Genomic DNA, 23,823 nt, shown 5'->3' with positions numbered 1-23,823 from the left:
CTAAACTAATTAAGTACTTGTGAAAGAGACCAAATGCCACAAGAGAGCAAAGCTCCCTCGCCTAAAGGCCAATCATTTTGGGTTTGTTTCTTCTCCTGTATCAATTACCCAGTGAAAATCATTCGAGCTTATATATATATATACATACATATATTAGCATTCCACGTAGGATTAAGAGTCCAAAAGTTTAATGGATTACTATTAATAATTACGAAAAATTGTATCGCTGGTCCAAGGTACATAAGTAAGAAATCATAAAATATAATGTACATATGCATGAAGCAAAAGGGTAGCAGGAATTCGCACCTGGGCTCTCTGTCACCAAATGCTAGCAGCATCAGCGTTCCACCATTAAAATGGACGGAATCCACAGTAACTGGAAGTCCTCAAGATGCCCTCGGTTTGCATTACATCTACCCCACCAGCAAGCTCTGCAATAATATTTTCAACCTTTGGGGCCACAACAAATTTAAGCTTTTGAAAGGATCCGGATAAAAATGGGAGACCTTTTTCCTTATGTATTCAGGAAAAGAAGGCAATCTAAATTTCAAGCCTAATGGCCAAAATGTGACTGAATGGTATGCTAAAGGAGTGTGGTCAGACTTAATGAAAGTAGAAGGAGATGCATGACTCCTTTCACCCTCGGATGCTTTCTCATATTCATATTTACAACATCATAAAACAAGTCCCCCCCGCCTACTTTAGAACCCATGGTTTTAGCATCTCCGGTAGTATTTCCATCATATGGAAAATTTTTGCAAACTTTGTGAATCCAATAAGTCTTTCAACAGTCATGACAAATGGATCATGTAAGAAATTGAAATTTCCAAAGTTCCATCATCGTTAATACATTGGTTTTCTGTATTTTCACATTGTTCTCCATACTGGTTATAATTGAGTAAACTTCCTTCAGCAGTACTAATGTCTACAGAAGTTCCAGCACTAGAATCATCCCCATTTTTTACCAAGAGGTATTAAGAACTGATAAATCATAAGTTCCAGATGCCCCTGAATAATCAACAGAGTCCTTTAGGGACAGACCCTGGAAATGCCACCGCTGCTGATGCACTACGCTCAAGGATATGTCTCTTGGCAGCAACACCAGCAGAAGTGTCACTCCTATTAACTTTTTCTTAAGTCGACTCCTTTTTAGTTCTTGTATAACTTTTGACCACAATGTAAGCCCTGAACCTGTAATTTTTACACCAAATGATTTCTCCATTCTGCATGCTTTGTGTCATAATCACACTGGCGTCTACACAATGATGATCCCTCCAATGCATCTTCTCATCCATGCATGAAAGTGACTTCGAGCTTGTCATTTCAGCTGAGGGGCCTATCTCTTTAACTGTGTCATCTTCAGATCTATCTGAACTTACCTCCGAAACAATGTATCCCATCTCTGCTGCTTTCCTAGCATCATAATCCCTCTCTCTAACCCAGAGAATGGCTGATTCCTCTCTGGCAATCTCCTGCTTTTAGTACGATAATCAATCCCTTCCTCTGTAGATAAATGCTTCCGTAGACCATTTTCAGAAATGGGTATCCCAAGCCAACTATAATCCTTCTTTTGAGCAATAAACACTTGGATGAGACAAACTGCATCTATTACAATCTTGCCTCTCCTCAAACTTGCAAAAGGCCGAACACGAATTTTTATGCTGGGAATCTCACCACAAGAAAACTCTTCACTGTGAGGTCCAATAGTGCATGCTTCCAATGTGATACTTAATGGAGAAACTCCCCTAACCTTACCAAAATCAATCTCACGCTGTATGTATTCGCTAAGACAGAACAAACTGAAGGCAAAAGTTTTGCTTCCGCAAACCTTAGCTTTCTTCTTTCCATACCAAACCAATAAACACACACCAGAAAAACGGCAGTGAGAACGAGCATCTAACCAACAGTAAACCCTCTTTCCACCATGGGACAATGAACTCACTAGAACCTTAATCCCAGCAAAAGGCTTCTTAAGACCTTTGAAGACAAACCAATTTCTCAATCCAATAGTTTTCCTAAACAACTCAATGTTTTTCCCACAAAAAAGGGAAATCTGGTTGCTCGCGCGATCCAATCATTCTGCTTCTCAGATGATACACGTTTGCGTGTTGTTCTTCTAAAGAGCTTCCCTCTATCAAAAAGATGCAATCCAAGAAACGGGGAAGTGAGTTTGAAGCTCATTCTCGTCTTCAACTCATACACTCATTTCTGTTGGGGACCAAGACCTCTTTGTTCTTAGTCCCTTTCAATTTAAAGTATCTTAAGTTTCCAAACATTCCAAAACAACCCTAAAGCATCCAAATATTCTTCAAATATGTTTTTACAAAAAAAAAAAATCAGGTTTTTAGGTAGAGAAAAAAATGAATGCAACCTGGAAAAAGTAATGCATGAAATTTGAGAATGCTAGCGACTCCGTTGTTCTTGATTCTTCTTTGAAGTTTTCCTCCCTTTCTTTCTCATTTTAACAGAAAGAATCGGCAATGGCTAATGGGTTGCTCATTTGGCTTTGCTTTTGAATTCCGAATTTGTGGAAGGTTTGTTGACGAAAACGTAACGAGGTTAACAGATAGCGATATTCACCTAAAATAGGTTAATAATAATTTGGGTTGTTCATCTATTCTTAAATAATAAAATATATTAATTTTTTTATCTATACATTATAAAATATTTTAAATATATAATACATAAAAAATTTACAGAATAATTTTTTTGGATAATTATCGAAACTGTCTATTTCGTTTTATAAATGTTCATTTTTAATTATTAACTTATGAAATTTTGAGTTTTTATAAATTTATCTATGCACGTATATTTATATTAAATTTATAAATTTTAGGATAAACTACGAAACATAAATTAAAGGTTAGATATGATTATGAATAAAATAAATTTGACTACCAAAATGAAATAAAAGTAATAGTTAGGTACTTATATAGTTTACCCTAAATGTTATCACATTTATTAGTACTGCACGTAAATCTTTTACATGAATATATATGTGTGTATGTATAAAATAAAATATTATTTAATAAATATGTATAGACACTAACATAGGATTCTATAGAGAATAGATTTAAGAATTTATATTAAAAAGTTAAGAGATGTGAATTATAAAATTTTATAGGGTGTGAAATTAGATCATCAATAGAAAATATAAATAAAATATTTAAATTATAAGATAATTTGAAATTATTAGGTGACATCTCCAACACCCTTCCATCCATCTCTTAGGTGAAAATTACAAGAGAATTGTATCTAGATTAAGTATTCCTTTTATATATAATTAATAATTTTAATTATATTTAAAAATATGAAAAGGATAAAAGATAGCATTATATTAAAACTAAAAATCATTTATTAATAGAATTTGATTTGATTAGCTAGTAGCAGTAATTCAATTAAATTGTTTATCGATAGTTATAGAATATATGTAGATAACTATATTAGAACAAGAGAAAATCGCCTCAGTGATTAAAAATGCCTTATAATATACGATTTTAACCAACTTTTTTTGGATTTGCCAAAATGACCAACAAAATCGTAATGCGAAATAAAAATCGCAACACGATCTCCAGAATCGCAAATCAGTTCCCATAATCGCAACGCGATTATGAAGAATCGCAATGCGATAGTACAAATTCGCATTGCGATTTTCCATAATCGCGTATCGCAACGCGAACATATAAATCGCAACGCGATTCTGACTATCGCAACGAGTATCCGTAAAATCGCAACGCGTATCCGTAAATCGCAACGACAATACGTAAAATCGCAACGCGTATCCGTAAATCACAATGAGAATACGTAAATCGCAACGCGTATCTGTAAATCGCAACGAGAATACGTAAATCGCAATGTGTATCCGTAAATCTCAATGCGAATACGTAAAATCGCAACGCGTATCCGTAAATCGCAACACGATTTTTAAAGCGCCATTATAATCGCTACGCGTATTTTATTTTCAAATTCTAAATACGAATATTAATTATCGGAACACTGAACCGTCCATAGTATATCCCGTAATCTCAACTCATAACCTAAAACCTAAAAAAAATCACAACTCAGTCACATCTCCATCTCTCACTCTCTACGGCGAAATCCGTCCCCATCTCCGAAGATTTTCGTCCCCATCTCCGACGAAATCCCTCACAACCATTCACGGTCAAAAATCCCTCACAATCATTCAGAAATGTAAAATCAACCTCTGAGGGTTAGTTTTTTTAATTATTTTTATTTTGAAATTTTTGCATTATTTTAGGTTTTTCATATTGAAATTGATGATAAGTTTACTGGTAATTTCAATAATAGATTAACCATTTCACTTAGACTTCTTATTAAATTCATTTAATTGCTGCCAATACTGCTAAACTGTTTAGTCTTTAACCCTGTGAAGTTAGTATTTGTCTTTGGTTTATCTTTTGGTTGAAGTAATGCAATCCATTAAAGTTTTAATTTGCAGAAGAAGAATAGTTTCTAAACTTAAAATCGCAACATGAAAATGAAATCGCAACACGAAATTGACTATCGCAACGAGAGAAATGAAAATCGTAACGAGAGAATCGCAACGCGAAATGAAAATCGCAACGAGATAATCGCAACGCGAAACCAAAATCGCATTGTGATTTTCATTTCGCGTTGCGATTTTCATTTCAACCAAAAGACAAAACAGTGTTGCAAATTTTAGTTTCAAGAATAAACTACTACTCTTTATGTTTATTGTTTTTGGTATATCTTCACAGTATAGTTTTTGGTATATCTAACTTGGTATGTTTATTGTTTTTGTAGAAATTTTTTTCGACTTCATTGACATTAAGGAATAAAGTTAGCCTAGCCACTACAATTGCTTCGAAGCTTTCACCTGCACAAAGAAAATTGTTTGAGGAAACCTGCTTCGGGCCATGGCTGAGAGTACATCATCCGGGTGGAGATGCTAATTTGACCCATTTGTGGCTTCAGACCATGACTAGCGATCTACCCGACAGTATACAACGTGGTGAGAAAGAGATATGGTTTCATTTTCCACCGGCGTATACTTGTTTTGGGCGGAAGGAGTTCTGCTTAATCACTGGTCTACGATTCGGACACGATGATGTAGGTTGGTACACTCGTCATATCACCCGCCCATTATGGTTATCCCGGGTTTTTCCTGATGAGTCAATAGAGAAGCCGAACTTACACGTCGAAGACCTGAAGAAATTGTTTAATAAGAAAGATGGTTTTACTCGGATGAATGATGTCGATGTTGTACGAGTATGCCTTCTAGTACTTTTGGTTGTCGGCTTTTTAGGCAGAGAGGCCAGACAACCTATTCCTCAGGAGCTAATATTATTGGTAGAGGACCTAAATGCATGGAATCTGTTTCCGTGGGGTTCGTATATATGGAAAGCTACCTGGACTAAGTTGTCGTCTGCCTTTGATGACCGCAAAAGTTTGCGTGGCGATGGGTCGAAATACACTTTGTCAGGCTTTGTTTGGGCCTTTAAGGTAAGAATTTCTATATAATGTTTTCAAAATTATAATTAATTATTTAACAATTACTAATGTTTGTTATTATATATTTGTAGATTTGGATATTCGAGGCTTTCCCAGCATGCGGACATATGCATTAAAAACTTCAAATGATATTCTAGGGCTATTTCCTGGAAGAGAAACGTCTGTTGGATTGGGAAGACTTAATACCATATGCGACAATAAATAATGTAAGTTAACACAAAACTATCATATAAAACAGTTATTAATAGTAGACGTTTAACTTTGTTTGAGTTTTTATATTTTTAGGAGGCCAACACTCCATTACAGAGACTGACACCCACGGAGGCTGAGCTTGCCACTGATTGGTGGTAAGCTAGTCAGCGTTTTTTGATGGCACGAATGATGAGCAGCCTCCACTTCCTCCACTTCGAGAGCCATCACCTCACCCAGATCCATCACCTGATCGACCCGACTATACACCTCTACAACGAGAGCCATCACCTATCCCGTCACATCATCGAGCCTCTTCTCCACCATCACCTCATGATAGGCGACCGGCAAAGATGCCACGACTTCTATCTCTCTGTTCTCCACCTCCACAGGATGAGTCAAGGGAGTTACGTGATGAGGTCAATGCCTTGCGTGAGGAGATCGGTACTCTACGCGATAACGATAGTGCATGGCGTGTGGAGGTGTCTACTTTACGTGGTGAGGTTGCCGCTCTACGTGAGATGGTAGTATCGTTGCAGAATGAGGTTCATACTCTACGCAACGAGGTAAGTTTAAGATTTTCCATATTTAACTTGATGATAAATTTACTCGTAATTTCACTTAGATTAACCATTTCACTTAGATTGCTTAGTAAATTTATTCGGTTGCTGCCAATACTGCTAAACTGTTTATTCTTTAACACTGTGAAGTTAGTATTTGTCTTTGTTTTCACTGTTTAAATATAATGTATGTTTATTTCCTGATTTTTGTATTTAATTATTTAGCGGCCCGATAAGGTGGATGCTTTACGTCGGGTTTTTCTTGCACGACGGAGTTCACGCATCAGACGGCGTGCACGTGCTATTAAGTCTCCGTACACCCCAATAGTGCGAAGACACCGCAAGAAGAAGCCCGACTCGCTTGTCATCCTTCAAGAGTCCACTCCTAACGTTGAAGAGGCCCCTATCATTCCTCGAGAGTCCCCTCCCACCGTTCAAGAGGCCACTGTCATCGTTGAAGAGGTCCCTTCCACCATTCAAGAGCCCGATTCACATGGCGTCATATGTAAGATTCTTGAGAAACCCTCTGACGTGCCGGACATGATGGATGAGAGTTGGCTCTCGTATGAGTTACCAGCCAGTACCATTATGGTATCTGAAGTGGAGAGGAGACAACTACCAGACACAATTCTGGATAACACCCTTTGGGCTAAGACCGCAGTTGATTTTTATCTACATGAGCGGAGCCAGGGGTGTTTCACTGACATATGCAAGCTCAACGATGATATCTATTTGTTGCTTGATCGGTCTTGGTGGGGCGTATTAGGGGTCGAAGACAATGGCTATTTCGATGGAGGGTAAGTCTTATATTTTCTTATATTTCAATTTGATTATTTTTTTTAAATTTATGTAAGTCACTAATATATGTCTTTTTTTGTAAAACATCATATCGATGCGTGGGTGTCACGTCTTCTAATAATTAGGAAACTTAAGAAAAATAAAAGAAATACACGATATACAATTATGCCGACGTCTTTTAACGCCGTTCACTTGAATAATCAATGAGATGAATTATTTGCGTTGGGCAATGGACAAGCTAAACTTTATCCTGCATGGTGGGAGGTCGATAAGGTTAGTATTTATTTTAGATTGAGTTTAAAGGTATTCATACCTAAGTGCGCAAATGAATGAATTATTACTTATGATTGCAGGTGTTTATCCCTGTTTTGGAAAGTAAACATTGGCTTCTCGTCGAGCTTCAGCTCCCATCCCTTAAGGCAATAGTATATGACAACATGATAAATTACATATCATTGGCTAATTTAAGAGATATTATTAAGGGATGGAGCTCTCATTTGGCTAAATTCTTGGATGCGATAAATTATTGGACTCGTTCTGGAAACAAGAAGCCAAAGAAGCTCAATATTACAGTTAGCAGAGACGAGACCGCACCACAACAAACGAAGGAAGCCAGAGGGGATTGTGGTCCTCTCGTATGCATGTTCTTGGAGCGTTTGACGACATGAAGTACACATTTTCTACCTCCCACTGATAGAGATAAAGGTGCAGTAGGCTTGTGGTTTCAGTATTTTATGGCTAGAGCGATATATGCGAGACGCTGCCTACCTACATCCGCGTTATGAAAGTGTCCATAAATAATTTGTAAGTCAAATGCAAGTGTTGTTTAACATATTTACTCTTTTTGGTTTGAAAATGTTTGGTTAAGTAGCTAGAATTCAATAATTTGTTGTTTGTAGGTTTTAGATGTGTAGAAAGTGTTGTTGATTCAATTTTTGGTTTCTGCAGGTTAATCCTGAAGTGAGCTGCGTGAAATGGATGTATGGGTGCAAAAGTTGATTTCATTATTATTTTTTAATTGTTTAATTGATTTGTAAAAGATGATTTGTAAATGTTGATTTGTTTAATTGATGTGTACATAATATTTGTGCTTGTTTAATTGATTGAAATGTAATAGTTGATTTGTTGATTTCAATCTGCATTATGTTGAATGAAAAACAGACTATCGCAACGCGGAAATGAAAATCGCAATGCGAAATGAAAATCGCAACGAGTGAATCGCAATGCGAAAATGAAAATCGCAACGCGAAACTAATTTCGTATTGCGATATTCATTTCGCATTGCGATTTTCATTTCACATTACGATTTTCATTTCGCATTGCGATTTTCATTTCGCATTGCGATTTTCATTTCGCATTGCGATTTTCATTTCGCATTGCGATTCTCTCGTTGCGATAGTCATTTCCGCGTTGCGATAGTCAATTCCGCATTGCGATAGTCAAATGAATGTCTAATAAGTGATAACAACTGAACTTATCATAGCAATGTTCAAACTCAAGTTACTAATACATGCCTAACTGAAAATGTTAAAAGTTCACACATAATATACACATAATACAACGTTTGCATTTAAAAATCACCTAAGTTAACAGTCCCAAAAGGTGAAGCCGGTTGTGATTGGGATTTTGATGAGGATCCATATGTTGATAGAGGAAAAGATGATTGTGATGGCACTGGTGATCCACATGTCAACCTTTTATGACCACTTTCCTTGTACTGACTACATGTCGATCTCTTCTTCTCTTCACCCTTAGACGGTATACGATCGTGACTTTTTGGTCGGCCAGGTAGCCTTCTGTCCATGGCTGGTGGCAAAACTGTTTGTAAGTCATCTGGTATGTCACACTCAGAAGGATGTGGAATAGGGTAGATAATCTCGCCATAAGTCTGTCGATATACTTCTGTAGTGTAGCAATCCATAGCGTATGCGCTTGAATCATCTTGGTTTAGATGAAGAGAAACTTTTATAACATGGCCACACGGATAACCAGATGTTTGCCATTTCATACAACTACACGTCTTTGCATTTAGATCGACAAGCCCATTTAAGTTATTATCCAGTACTTCAAACAAAGTGTTTGAACATGGTTCAACTCTCCATGACGTTGACTTCACAACACGTTTCGTTATCTTTTTTTCTGTCCATGGTGTAACACGATGTTCCAATGTTCCTGTAAATTTAAAAAAATAATACTTAGTAAAATATATGATAAGTTACGAATTTAAAGAAATAATACCTGCATGGTTTCTTTTCTTGTAGTACCACTGTTGAATAGAGGCTCGAAAAAACTCCATTAACATAGTAATGGGTAATTTTCGGGAATGACGACTTAGAGCGTTGATTGATTATGCACTATTAGACGTCATGAAACCATATCTTGCTCCAAGTTGATGTACTCTTGACCATCTTTCAAACCCGACATCTTCTAGTGTTTGAGCACACTGAGGCAAAACACGTCTTAAACAGTTTACATGCTTATTAAAATCCACTTCCCGATAAGCTTTTACAGCCTTCCAGTATGTCCATTTGTGATTTTTTATACCAGCAGACCTTGATTTTAGATTTCTATACAAATGAACACCACAAAGTCCATGAAAAGCATCTGGGAAACACCTTCTAACAGCATTGTCAATTGAGTTTGCCCTATCGGATATGATTGTCAGATTGTTAATAGGACCTATGCAATCCCTAAGATGCCCCATAAACCATGTCCATGAATCAGAGGTTTCAGATTTGCCAACCCCGTAAGCTATTGGCAGTATCCCATTGTTAGCATCCATGGCTACTGCTAATAAGTTTACTCCAAGGTATCGACCTTTTAAATGTGCTCCGTCAACTATAATAATTGGGTGCATGCAATTAATAAACTAACGAATCTATAAAATCATATACACAAGAAATATAATCATTTAAATGTGAAATGCATGTAACTAACAAAAATGAGTCAACAAAATTATATTGATTTACTAACCGCAGCACCAATGGCGATAAACAGCAACTCAAAGCGTCCATCTCTATCTGTTTTGATATGAGTTACTGACCCAGGATTTTTCAGCTTTAAATTGTGACAATAAGCCGGCAGTTGGGCAAACGATGCTTCTGGCGACCCCCTCAACAATTCCAAGGCATAACATTTGGCTCTCCAAGCTTGAGAATATGAGATACTAATCTTGAACCGAGCATTCATGTCAGTCATAATTTCATGTCCCCGATATACCCTACAATTCAAAAACATTAACTCAGCTAGAAAACCACCCAACACCTTTTTGTTTGCCTGTCTATGGTGAGGAAAAACTTGGGTTCTTGAACATATATGTTTATTAATAAAAGTCCTAACTTGAAACATTTCACAATCTTTTATCCTCTTTGCAATCATACGCCACATACAGTTTTTGTCAATCATACACCTTGTTTCGAAACGATCTTTGCTTGATTTGTTAACTTTTAGTTGATAGCCATCTTCCACACATTTCGTATACAAAGCTATCTTCAAGTCTTCCTTTGTATCAAAACATTCATCTTTCTTGATACAAATAAATTTTGTGTAACAATCAACTGATATATTTACCAACTCTTCTTCCGGTATCTGAAGTAATTCTGGCATATTCCAGTTATACTCCCGTGGCATTTTCCTCGGGGACTTTTCTTTGGGGATTTCTTCTTCTTCTTTTTCTTCTTCAGTGTTATATGAATTACAGAATGGATGTTCAACATGTTCATTTACAGTCGTAACTTCCTCCTCATTATCATCAACAACATCTTCCTCAGCAACAGCTGTTTCATCATCAAAATTCGGGTATTGACCAATATCAAAATCATTACACGCAGGGTCTGTTTCTTCTTCTGAAAAATCATCAAAATTCGAGTATTGACCAAGATCAAAGTCCGGGTATTGACCAAGATCAAATTTCGAATACTGACTAGTACTCACAATTTTTTCTGTTGGCTCATAATCGTCTAACTGGTCAATACGAAAACCGGAATTTGGTGCTAAAAGTTGATTGGGATTTGGATTAGGAAAATGTTGTGGGTTTTGAGTTTGTGTTTGATATTGTGTTTGGTATTGGAAATGTGGTGAAAAAAATTTGCTTGGTGATGAAATTGTGGTGGAACCATTAAATTTTGGGTTGAAGAACTTAGTTGATTACTACCCGCTACTGACCCAACTTCACTACTTCTAGGTTTAACAACATACAATGTAACATCATCACTTGAAACACTAATGTAAGCAATGAATCGTTCAACATCTTCATTGTCGGTTAACAAATAAACTTTACCATTTCTCTGATAAGATAGCCTAAATCCACTTAGGGCTCTAAATTCAATTTATTTGCAACACGTAACATTATAGTTTCATAAGTTAACTTTTTTAATGACAGTTTTAGTTGAAGATTCATGGGTAAAGGCAGATATTGTAAAACACTATGAACATTCTCCCATGACCCTCCAAAACACAAATCTATCCAAACATGATCAACATTAGATGATTTCATTATTGTAAATTAATTTACTAAACAAACGAGCTGCGAAACTAAAACCTGTTGCCGGATGGGGAAGGATGTCGTTGGATATAGGAACGGATGTCGCCGGAGAGAGTGATAGATAGAGATGGAATGAGTTGCGATTTAGGGATTTAGGTTATGAGTTGTTGTTGCTGCTGCGTAGTTATATACGCAAAACATGTGTTGAAAAATTAAAACTTGTTGCGAATTCAGAAATCGAGTTGCGAATTTGAAATTCAGTATTGCGATAGTCAGAATCTCGTTGCGATTTACAGATTCGCATTGCGATTTACGTATTCGCATTGCGATTTACGTATTCGCATTGCGATTTACGGATACGCATTGAGATTTACGTATTCTCGTTGCGATTTACATATACGAGTTGCGATTTACGTATTCTCGTTACGATTTACGGATACGCGTTATGATTTTACGTATTGTCGTTACGATTTACGGATACGCGTTGCAATTTTACGGATACTCGTTGCGATTAGGGGTGTGCAAAAAAACCCGATCCGACCGATCCGATCCGTTGATCCGTTGATCCGATCCGAAAATTCGGATATCCGATCCGTTTTTCAATTTTCGGATAGTTCGGATCGGGTATCCGAATTTTTTTTCAGATTTTCGGATCGGATACGGATCAGTCAAAATCAAATTTCGGATTATCCGAAAACCCGAAAAAAATTGGGCTATATTATTAGCCCAGAGCTGTTTGGGCTTGTTCTGCCATTTCCTTTTACTTATCGTCCAGAATTTCGCTTATTGTTTTAAAGGAATTCAAACCCTAGTTTCATTTCTGTGTTTCTCGTCGTCCCATACCGCCCTACCCCTGTTTATTTCTCATTTTTGTTGCTGCCTGCTACCAATTCATAAAGGTTCGTTTCCCGATCCAAACTATTTCCTTAAAATACTTGTTTCCAAAATGATTATTTCTCAAAAGAGTTGCGAGTCTCCTCTCTCAGATTCCTCAAATACGGTCAATTAATGAAGCAACTTATCTAGTACCCTTCGAATTTACCCTTTGAATTTAGCTTATTTTTCAATTTCAGTTTTTTTATTGCTTGGAACCATTGAATTATCGGTTAATTTTATAGGCTCTCAAATGTTATTTTTGTTCCCTAAATAGTTAAAGGCGACTTGTTATTAGCTATCAAAGGTATCCCATCATGTATTTCTATTTGCTCACACTGTTGTGAAAAACTGTGTGTCACCTTCTTTCTTCACTTTTCTTCTTCTTTCTATTGTTGTTTGAATGAAATCAAGCTTTTCCTAATATGTTTATGCGCATCGTTTAATTTAACATGAAACGTGCTTCACTTTTTTAGTAATTACGAGCAGGATTTTATTCAGGTTTAGCGAAGTGTTTTGACTTTCGATTAGTAGCAACATGTGCTAATATACTGTCGGTGGAGGTTGCAACTTGCAACAAATCTTAATTTGGTTTCAGTTTAACTAATTGTGTTAGAAATATTTTATATTACATTTTTGTAATATATTTTATTGCTTGTTTACAGAATATGTCATCTTTTGATGAGAATGGAGATTTTAATTCCGTATTTGTTGACTCGATGATGGAATCTGATGAGGAGGGAAGACAAAATTCAGCAGCAAAAAAAGCTTCTCTCGATAAAAATACCGGAAATAGGAAGAGAAAGTCCAAGTGGGGGAGTCATTTTTCAGTTGACGAGGAGAATCCCACTTTTGCTTCCTGTAAGTATTGTCAGAAACTTATTGGTTGTAAAACCAAAAATGGCACTACACCTTTAGCAAATCACATTACTAGGTGCAAAAAATATCCTCCAAATTTGGATAAGAAACAAAAATTGATTGATTTTGAAAGCGAAACGTTGGTAAATGAAGATGGAAGTACTGAAATAGTTAGCGTTCCAAAATGCTGGAAATTTGATCATGATTTGTGTAGAAAGAAGCTTGCTAAAATGCTTATTGTGGATGAATTGCCTTTTGCTTTTGTTGAACGTGAAGGTTTCATTGAATTCTGCAAGGCTTTAAATCCTCTCTTTAAGCTTCCTTCTCGTACAACTGCCACTAGAGAATGTTATGCTCTTTTTATTGAACAAAGAAATGAGTTGAAAAATACTTTTAAGAACTTACATTCTAGGGTTTGTCTAACCACAGACACTTGGACATCGGGTCAAAATTTAAGCTACATGTGTTTGACAGCCCATTTTATTGATGATGAATGGAATTTGCATAAGAGGATAATTAATTTTTGTCCAATTGCTGGTCATTCCGGACAACTTATTTGCAGAGCTGTTGAAAAATGCTTGATTGAATGGGGTTTGAAAAATATTATGACTATAACTGTAGACAATGCTAGCTCAAATGATTTAGCAATTGAATACTTGAGAATAAGACTTACCATTTGGGAGTCTAGTTTATTGGAGGGTCGATATTTACATATGAAATGTGCGTCCCATATTTTGAATTTGATTGTGAAAAAGGGTTTGAAAGAACTTGATTTTTCCATTATGAAAGTTCGAACTCTTGTGAGATATGTTAGATCTTCTCCCGCTAGACTTCAAAAATTTAAAACTTGCATAGAAGAGGATAAAGAGGATAACAAAAGTCTTGTTACTTTAGATGTTGAAACTAGATGGAATTCAACTTTCCTAATGCTCGAATCTGCTATCAAGTTTAAAAAGGCATTTGCTAGTTTATACATGAAAGACTCCTCTTGTTTCAAGGAGCTTAGAAAGGTTGGTGGTGGTCCCATTGAAGATGATTGGAAGAGGGTGAGTAGCTTTTTACATTTCTTGAGCATTTTTTATGACGCAACATTGAGGTTATCTGGTTCTCGTTATGTTACTTGTAACCATTATGCACACAAGATTTACGGGACTAGATTAATGATTTCCAACATAAGTGATGATGATGAGGGTATTAAGAAAATGGCAGCCCAAATGATGTCTAAGTATGATAAGTATTATGGGAACATTGATAATATCAATATTATGATGTTTGTGGGTATGATCCTTGACCCTAGGCACAAATTGAATTATGTTAATTGGATTGTGCATGATTCTTATGATGAAACGCAAACCACTCTTTTGTTCCTCAAAATTAAGATGGTTTTGCAATCTTTATTTGACTCGTATGCTTCTTCAATGCCTCCTCCAAAGACAAGTGATATGTCTTCCTCCACTTCTACTTCTTTATCTAATTTCACTCAAGGTGGGACTCAACGTGGGGGTAAGATTGATCTTCAACAACTTATGGCTTCAAAATTTCAAAGGGATACGGGTTGTTTGTTAACTAGTGCCAATAAAAATAAGTTGGAGAAGTATTTAGAAGATGCTTGTGAGTCTCATGTTTCAAATTTTGATATCCTACAATGGTGGAAAGATCAACCAAAAAGATACCCGATTCTTCATAGGATGGCTAAAGATGTACTTGCCATACCTATCTCGACTGTAGCTTCTGAGTCGGCTTTTAGTACGGGGGGTCGTGTCCTTGATTCTTTTCGCACTTCATTGACTCCAAAAATGGTTGAAGCACTTGTTTGCACTCAAGATTGGTTACGCACCTCTCGATCACCTATTATAATAGAAGAAAGTTTAGTTGCATTGGAAGAGTTGGAGGAAGGTAAGTTTATTTTTATGTTTGATTGCTTCTTTTTTTTTGTTTATTCAATATTTAAAGTTTAAACATAAATTTATATTTTAATCTTTTTTATTTTATTTCGTGTGATGTAGCCATGAAGGATCTAACTTTAGAGCAACCGGAGATCATAATTGACGAGACAATTGATACTTTGGATGATTTGTAAAATTTGTACTTTGAAACTTTGAAGTACTTAGTGATCCTACTATCTCTTTCTTTATGTTATTAAGACTTGATACTCTTGTGTGGTATTTTATTTTGAACATCTTGTGTTGATTTGATTGTGTTGTTGAGATTTGATACTCTTGTGTGATATTTTTAATATGAACATCTTGTGAAGATCGGTCCTATTATTTTTCTGCTTTTACTATATTTTTTAGAAAAACCCGTTATATGTATTTTAATTTATGTTGATTTTTTATGGCATTAATCAAATATTATTATTTTAATATGCAACATGTATAGATTTTTGGATTCTAGCTTATATTTTACATGGTTCACAAATACGTTTGAAGTGGAGCTATTTAATTTCATAGTTTACACAGAATGTTCCAACTCCTTTTAATTTCATGGTTCACAAATATTATTATTTTAATATGCATCGAGTCCTCATTGTTAAATGGGCTAGGCGATAGAACTGAGCAGAAGGCATTCAAATATACTGGAATTGCTTGCTTTAATCCAGCTTCCTTCTAAGACGATAACACATTTGTTGCATATAGGCCTTGCAACCAGGAAATTGAGTTTTCAGCCTTGTGAATATCTAAAGTTTATGGCTTCCGTATCCTTTAGCATGTTGGAACAAAGAAATGCCATTATTTTCAGTTCTCAATTGAGAAATTGTTATGATTAAATTATTAGTGTGATATCATTTGCAAATCTGCTGTGTTGTAAAGTATCTCCCCAGTTCTGTCGGAAGATTGTGAATAACAATGGGATAATTTACGCGTTTAGTATCTAAATTATTAGTTTTAGTACTTAAACTTTTAATTTTATGTTAATTAATGCTTTTATTATGTTGATTTTTTTTTTGAATTTTTTGCAAAAAAAAAATCGGATTCGGATCCGGATATTCGGATATCCGATCCAAAATTTAGGATATCCGAAATTTCGGATATCCGAATTTTTCGGATCGGATACGGATCATTACTTTAAGTATCCGAAATTTTCGGATATCTGAAATTTCGGATCGGATAATATCCGATATCCGATAATGCACACCCCTAGTTGCGATAGTCAGAATCGCGTTGCGATTTATATGTTCCCGTTGCGATTATGGAAAATCGCAATGCGAATTTGTACTATCGCATTGCGATTCTGGGAACTAATTTGCGATTCCGGAGATCGCGTTGCGATTTTTATTTCGCATTGCGATTTTGTTGGTCATTTTGGCAAATCCAAAAAAAGTTTGTTAAAATCGTATATTATAAGACATTTTTTGTCACTGAGGCGATTTTCTCTTAGAACAATTGGTAAAAAAAATAATTGTATTTATTAAAAGTAATTACATTTTTAGAAAATATTATTTGAAAAAAAAATGGTCATATCTAGTGCTAGTTATTTATTTGTATAAATAAAGAGAGAATAACTTAGTGAAGTAATTTATTCATCTGTACTAATCACGTTTAAGATTCCTTGATGAGTATGACCCTAGTTAAACAACCTAAAATTGTAGGATTTATATACTATCCGAGGGAAAGATCGAAGAGAATAAAAAGCCAAACAATTAGAGCATATAGAGGTTATATTCTAAATATCGAGCGGTATTAGTAATTAAATAGAGTATTATTCTCTTTAGAAGTTCTAGATTTAAATAATTACATTTGTATGTGTTGGTCAAGAAAAATTCTAAATAAATATTAACTTATAATTAATTAGACTATTAAAAAAATAAAAGTCAGGTCCTAAATATGCAATATAATTACTATTTTTTATTCAATCCTTCACATCCTACGCAACATTTTCTATCACTACCATAAGATTCCGAAAATACAGTTTTAAAAAAGGCATAAATCTAGTTTTTGAGAAAATCAGATTATAACATTTAGAATATTTAGTAAATAATGTGGTGGATAGATTATTTTAGTATATATTCTTAGATTTAATTGAATAATAAATATTTAAGATTATATATTTTTTATTTTAAATGTTTATTTTAATATATATATATATATATATATATATATATATATATATATATGTATATGTATATTATTTTATTATCACTTTAAGATTAAGATGTTAATATCATTCAAAATAACATTAGTCAATAAAAACATAACAGATGATTTGATTCTTAATTGATTTTATTTTTCAAAAGGAATCTTAAAATCTTTAATTTCTCAAAACAGAAACTAAATCCATAAAATCCTTCTTCTAAGCAAGGCCACCATCATCGTTGAAATCATCAGTACTCACCCCTTCCATCTTTTTCTTCCACTATCTATTATTCCATTCTCTTCCGAACGGTCAAATTGTTCACCTTCATTCCAACGTTGACTAAGAATTATACTTCATTACTACAAGCAGCAATGCCAGATGGAGTAGGAGTCAAAAAGTTAGAGATTGCGAGGAGATTTTTTTTTTGAAAGATCGAGAATTTCAAGAGTTAGATTTTTGGGAAATTAAACACTTAAAAAATAAAAATTAACTAGAATTTGTGGCAAGTGTCATACATTCATTTGACAATGAATCTTTTTACAAACATTAGCAAATTGACATTAAAATAATAAGAAAATGAAAATTTAAGCGCCTATCTATTAAAATAAGGTTAGATACTTGAAACAAAAAAAACTACCGTTTAGACAAACATTTTTCAGTTAAACCTAGTTTTTAATGTGGCCTGTGAGTAAGAGAAACCTTGGCATCGTCATGACACATGAATGTGCCACCTCCTCACCGACCGATAGTCAAGCTCTATTACGATACAATTTTTCTTAGCATCCCGAGACCTCAAATCACGTCCTGTATCTAGGAATGCACATAGCCGGATTTAAATCTGATCTAGATCAGATAAAAACCGATCCGATTTTTTCACCAAGTCAAAAAATTGGTTTATAAAAAAATCGGTTCGAATCATAACCGGTTTGAAGGGCCGGATGATGTAACCGATTTCGGTTTGAAAAAATCCAGTTTTTTAAAAAACCCGATTTTTAATCCGGTAAAAAATCCGGTCATCCAATTTTTTAAACCCCAGACCGGATTTTTTTCCGAATAAAAAACCAATTTTTTATCCGATTTTTTTCACACCGGTTTTTAATCCGGTAAAAAATCCGGTTGTCCAATTTTTTCCCAAACCGGTTATACTATCCGATTTTAAAATATCCGATCCGGTTTAAAAAAAAACGGTTTTTCCCAAATCCGGTTTCGGATATTTTTTTACGTAAAATCGGATATTCGGATTTTTTGTGCACCTCTACCTGTATCAAACCCAACTACCCAAGTATCGACTGCACCCATCTTCTTTACCTTACCCGGTGAATCCAACTCAACAGCAAATGCCTAGACCTCTCATTGGGGCTAGGCGCCAATTGACCTCCTAGAAGTTGCCGCGAATAACTGACCCATCAGGTGCTGTCGTTTTTGCACACTACATCCCGCAGCATGGTCCTCGACAAGGACTTCCAATACGTAAGAAGTCTGATGATGTTCGGAACAGGTTAGGTGCATTTTTGGCAAAGACTTGAGGGGCCGGAAGACACCCAAAGACAACAATACCCACACCTAAAGGGAACAATATCAGCTTTTGAGCCACATGACGCTGCATGCGGAAATGAGAGTACCCGGTTGATCAACCTAAGAGAACATCAGCTTATGAGCCACATGGCACCGCACGTGGAAATGAGAGTATCCAGTTGACTGAGTAGTGACAAGAGAGAAGTACTGGTTCTCACTTAATAATAACTAATAGCAGGATTTGTTTCGCCATATCACACATATAATTGTCCCATGCACCAAAACTTATCAGCAAGAAAATGCAATACACAAACATTTTCAAATTTAGTCCAATGAAGAATTTTTAGCCATAATAATTTGTCCCAAATCCATGATAACTGAGCAACAATAAGATCCAAAAAGCAAAAACAGATGAAACTTTCGTCTGGTCCATCCAAATAAAAGTGACACAGTCATCCTTTAGCCCACCGTTTATTTCACATTGTCGTACGAACGAGAAATACATGTTCATATGTATATGTAATGTAGACCAAAAAGGGGGACTTTACCGCACAGGCTGCTGGTTGTAGTGGTTCTTCTCTTTCTTCTTTGCAGCAGCAAGCTTTGCACTCCTCGCAGCAGCCTCTTGTGCAGCAGCTTTTGCAGCAGCATCCATCTCTTTACTAGATTTTTTCTTCTTCGTAGATGCCATCTTCTTTAGCCGCTCTTTCACATCAACAGCTGATGCATCCTCCTCAGTCTGTTCATTTCCAGCAGCTTCATCTGGCCCGTTAGTGGCATCTGTACTTGTTGACTGATCCTGTGATTCTTTACCATCCTTTGATTTATCCTTCTTTTTCTTCTTCTTGGAACTTTTAGACTCTCCTGGAGGATTTTCCTTTTTTTCCCCCTCTCCATTTTTCTTTTCTTGTGCAACAACTGCAGACATAAGAGATAACAACCTAGCTCAGAAGAGGCTTCCAATTTACAGATATTTTAGCAAAGGAATTGTTCTGGACTAGAAAAGCCATCTTCGGATACAATACTTCTTTACAGCTAAGCAAACAACATATTAACCTTAAAAAGGATAACATGTAGATATAAAAAAGGGTTGCATGCATCCGCATGAGAGAAATTCTCAGAATTTCAAGCTTAGACTCAAACAACTTTAAGGTTGTCATGCACTATATCCCAAGAGACAATACTTGAATAATCAAATATTGTTTGTCAAAACAACACCTTTTTTTTTTTATAGAAATTGGATAGGCCTCGTTAAAAACCCCCTTCTTGACCTCCATGTTACAACAATAACATGAAGGGCATGGGAAGGAGGAAAAGAGTGCCTAAAAATTCATTAATACCAGAATAATACATATCCATCCTAAGAAGTTCTGTTACAACATAAAACTTAAAAACCAAACACAGAACATAAAAACCAGCTCAATAATTGTGCAACCTAGCCAATAATCTAATATTCATCCTATTCCTTCTTTAGCTAGTTTATCCGCTTCACAATTAGCAGCTCTCAAAACATGCCTAACAATTACCCCTCTACTCTCCACTAATGCAGCAATGTCTTTCACCAACGGCTGGAACATAGGAGTACATACACCCGGATTTTTAATCCATTTCAGTGCATTAAGGGAATCTGATTCCAATATGACCCTTGGAAATGAAACCAAAGATTTCTCCTCAATATACATCAGCCCTCTTTTTATAGCTAATAGCTCTGAAAGAATAGGAGGACCCCCCCCCCCAATCCTTTCGGAAAACGAACCCTGCTGCAACCCTTGAGCATCCCTTAATAATCCACCAACATTTATCCCACTCCTTAGACATCGCACCATCAACATTTAATTTAACGTAACCCAAGGGAGGAGCTATGATTCTACCGTTTTCGAAGCTCAACAAAAGTAATAAAAACAAAAACATCAACTTTCCACCAAAACTACGGAAACAATGTTTGAAACAAATAATTAGAGAGTAAAAAGGAAGTAAATGAAGCACTAAGTTGGTTAAATTACCTCGTGATTCATCCTGGCTGTTGCTCTCCTGTGTAACTCCAAAATCAGCAAGAAGAGCCTCCAGCTCAGCAAGTTCCTTTTTCTTCCTCTCTTTCTTTGAAAGTTGTCTTTCCGACTCCTTAGATGGTGCAGGTACTTCAGGAACCGTTTTCGGTAAATGCTCTGGGTGTACTTGAACCTCTGGATCATGGTCATGATCTTCCTCTATTTCATCATCACCTTCATCTAAAATATCTTCTTCGCTCTCACTATCCTGTCATCGCAGATCAAATAAAAAGTTATTGACTAATAAGAGATGGCTTGTAAAAAAGCAGACAAATCTCCATCATTCATCCCATGTCAACTATAGGCATCCAAATTAACAGGATAAACAATTTGTGCTCAAAGGACTCGTCCTACTGGCAGAATAACAAACACATTAATGGACCTGAGACTTGGGAGGGCCACAAGACAACCGAGCTGGATCCCTGCTAATAACAGCACTCACAATGTTATATCTTTTATGCCGTTCACTTATTCACACAACTATGCCCCTTTTCTTCCCTTCTTCAACCTTAAATTGCAAGAAGCGTTTGATAAACTTCCAGTTACACAAGAGAGAAAAAAATATAAAATCTGGCACCTTAAAGATTTAAGCTATTTATGTTAAAAGAGATCGGGGAAATCTTTAAAGTTCCAAAATTAAACTACAATAATGGCAAAATATACCAATATTACAATATAATCTGTCGACAAAGAAAAACAGAGATTTAGCAAAATCCACATCAAATGATACGGCAGGAGTGGTGTTTCCTTGAGAGAAAGTCAACAACATAAAATATATGTCAAGATTTGTGGAAGCTTACAACCAAGTAATCCTCAAGTGCTGGAAGCAACATATAAAGACAAACAAATGAAGCTAGGATACACCGCCCACAATTTCTATAATAGGATAACAGAACATAGAAAATAAAAGGAAGAGAAACAACCCATCAATGGAGAGATACGAAAAAATCATTTTTCACCTCGGTTCCATCAGACATTAGTTCCATGTATCAAATGTAAGTTCCTTTATTTCTTTTCCAGAGTAAGGTTCCTTAATGGGTAATGCTAACACGATTCTTCCTTCATACATAAATCAGAATAATTAGCATCCTCCGATAAAAAAAATAAAAAAAGAGCATTCTAAGGATAAACGAATGTGCAATCTTCATCATGCACTTGTATAATTTTATTTCACTTCCGGTAAAAAGATCAATAAATTTCTCTACCAGCCTCTTGGAAATGTTCGGAGTTCCCATAAATACCATTCAGCACGATTCATCGTCATGTGAACTTCAGTAGAACCTCTAAAGGAATTTCTATGAAGAACTTCAGCAACACTGAAGAAATACATAGAAGCATTCTCATATGAACTGCTATTACCAAAAATAACTAACAATTTAACACAAAAAATAGAAACAAACTTGAAGAATACAATAATTCAATCCAAGATATAAGATCTCCAACATCTGGACCTCGGGCCAAATTCCATAGAAAATTATGCTATCAGGTTCAGCTATAAAACCATTGGTCAAATTGGGTGCTTAAAAGTTTATTTCCAATCGTCAACCACACTGCATCCATTCCACAATTTCCCATAACATAAACATCCACAATCACTCAAATAACGACAAGATAAAATCCAACTATAACTTTAAAATTTTACACCGACTGATTCTATAGGAATCAAATAGAAAAGAAAACAAGGGAAAAGTGATCGTTTAAACAATAAGTTATTTCACCTCGACGTTGACGGTCTTATCTTCATGACTCTGAGACGACTCGGAGGGTCCCCAAATGGACTGAGGAGGAGCAGTAGTAGCATAGTAATCATCATCGTCCTCATCATCGACATCCGCCCACGATTTGACAGTGAGCGGCGCCGGTGCCCAAAAGACCTGCTGCTCGGGTTCTTTTTGCGGTTGCTGAGACTTGGAAGAAGATGTTTTAGAAATTCGGTCCTTGTCAGACTTTTTCTTCTTCCTTAGAGTTTCGAGAGCAGCAAACACGTTGGTGTTGTTAATCACCATAGATCCTTCGTCTCTCCTGCTTCCCCCTCCCACCATAACAAAAACAGTCGATTCGACAAATATTCGGTTGTTTCTTCTTAAAAGTACTAAAAAAAGGAGATCGAGATGCTAAAAGCGAGATTTGATTTTCTTTTTTTTTTAAACAAATACTGTGAGAGGACGGGGTGATGCTTTAGGGGTTTTCGAAGTAGGAAATGAGTTGATATAAGAGAGGAGCGTTTGTTTGTCGGGAAACAAGTTTAGGGTTAAAAATGAAGCGCGGTTGTTTCAGAGTGTAGGGTTAGGTTATGCCGGGAGTGGAGGAGAAAACGCAAAGTGTGTTTATATGTAACGAAATTGGGAACGTGGATGAGGGGGGCGAAATCTAAACAATGTGGTCTTTTTAAACCCCCCGAGTGCCCAAAATCACAAGTATTTTTCTGGAAATTACAAATGGCACAAACGAATCTAATTTTACCTTGTTTGGTTGTAAGTTGTAACAAATGAAAAATAAGATTTCTTTTTATAAGTATAAAAAACAAAACCATCTTTAGATATAATATTACTGAAACAAATATAAAACGTAAAAAGAATATGAAAAATAGAAAATAAAAAAACTATTGGGGAAATTTTGTTTGGATAAAATAAATTATTATTATTCAGTATATTGTCAATAAAATATAAATAATTTTAAGACGATGATAATGAAAAATGTCGTATTTCTTATAAATTAATAAAAAATTTAAGATTAATTATTTATATAATTATTAATGATGTAAAAATTATTATTTAATAAGTTTTAGATTATCTTATATAAAATCTTATGATTGACACACAATACTCATGCAACAAGGGAAGATTATCGAATTAAAAAGGTTAAATGATATTTTAGTTTGTGAAGTTACAGCGTTAACATTTTAGTATTTGAAAAATATTTTAGTTGGGTT

At 35.5% G+C, this 23,823-nt stretch overlaps 1 protein-coding gene and 1 pseudogene across 1 annotated transcript; both read right to left on the bottom strand.

Annotated features, from left to right (window-relative positions):
* LOC120218953 overlaps positions 1 to 2,139 on the bottom strand; it is a 33,103-nt pseudogene extending 30,964 nt beyond the window's left edge.
* A 17,057-nt stretch (positions 2,140 to 19,196) lies between these two features.
* Positions 19,197 to 23,242, bottom strand: LOC120218941 (protein FAM133B-like). The gene is made up of 3 exons (XM_039215821.1): positions 22,610 to 23,242; positions 20,847 to 21,099; positions 19,197 to 19,761 (listed from the first exon to the last, which is right to left on the bottom strand). Exons 1-3 carry the CDS (start codon positions 22,931 to 22,933, stop codon positions 19,388 to 19,390), a joined length of 951 nt encoding a protein of 316 aa, XP_039071752.1. The 5' UTR covers positions 22,934 to 23,242; the 3' UTR covers positions 19,197 to 19,387.
* Positions 23,243 to 23,823: the final 581 nt, after the last annotated feature.

The sequence above is a fragment of the Hibiscus syriacus genome, unplaced genomic scaffold (assembly GCF_006381635.1).
Source record: "Hibiscus syriacus cultivar Baekdansim isolate YM2019G1 unplaced genomic scaffold, ASM638163v2 tig00110202_pilon, whole genome shotgun sequence".
Classification (NCBI taxonomy): Eukaryota; Viridiplantae; Streptophyta; class Magnoliopsida; order Malvales; family Malvaceae; genus Hibiscus; species Hibiscus syriacus.
The sequence above is the reverse complement of the archived record's forward strand: the minus strand, read 5'-3'. Positions and strand labels throughout refer to the sequence as shown.

Coding starts and splice junctions, on each gene's coding strand:
- LOC120218941 (XM_039215821.1), bottom strand. CDS start 22,933: ATGGTGGGAGGGGGAAGCAGGAGAGACGAAGGATCTATGGTGATTAAC. Junction 21,100..22,609: donor ATAAGACCGTCAACGTCGAG/GTGAAATAACTT, acceptor CTGCGATGACAG/GATAGTGAGAGCGAAGAAGA. Junction 19,762..20,846: donor CAGCCAGGATGAATCACGAG/GTAATTTAACCA, acceptor TTATGTCTGCAG/TTGTTGCACAAGAAAAGAAA.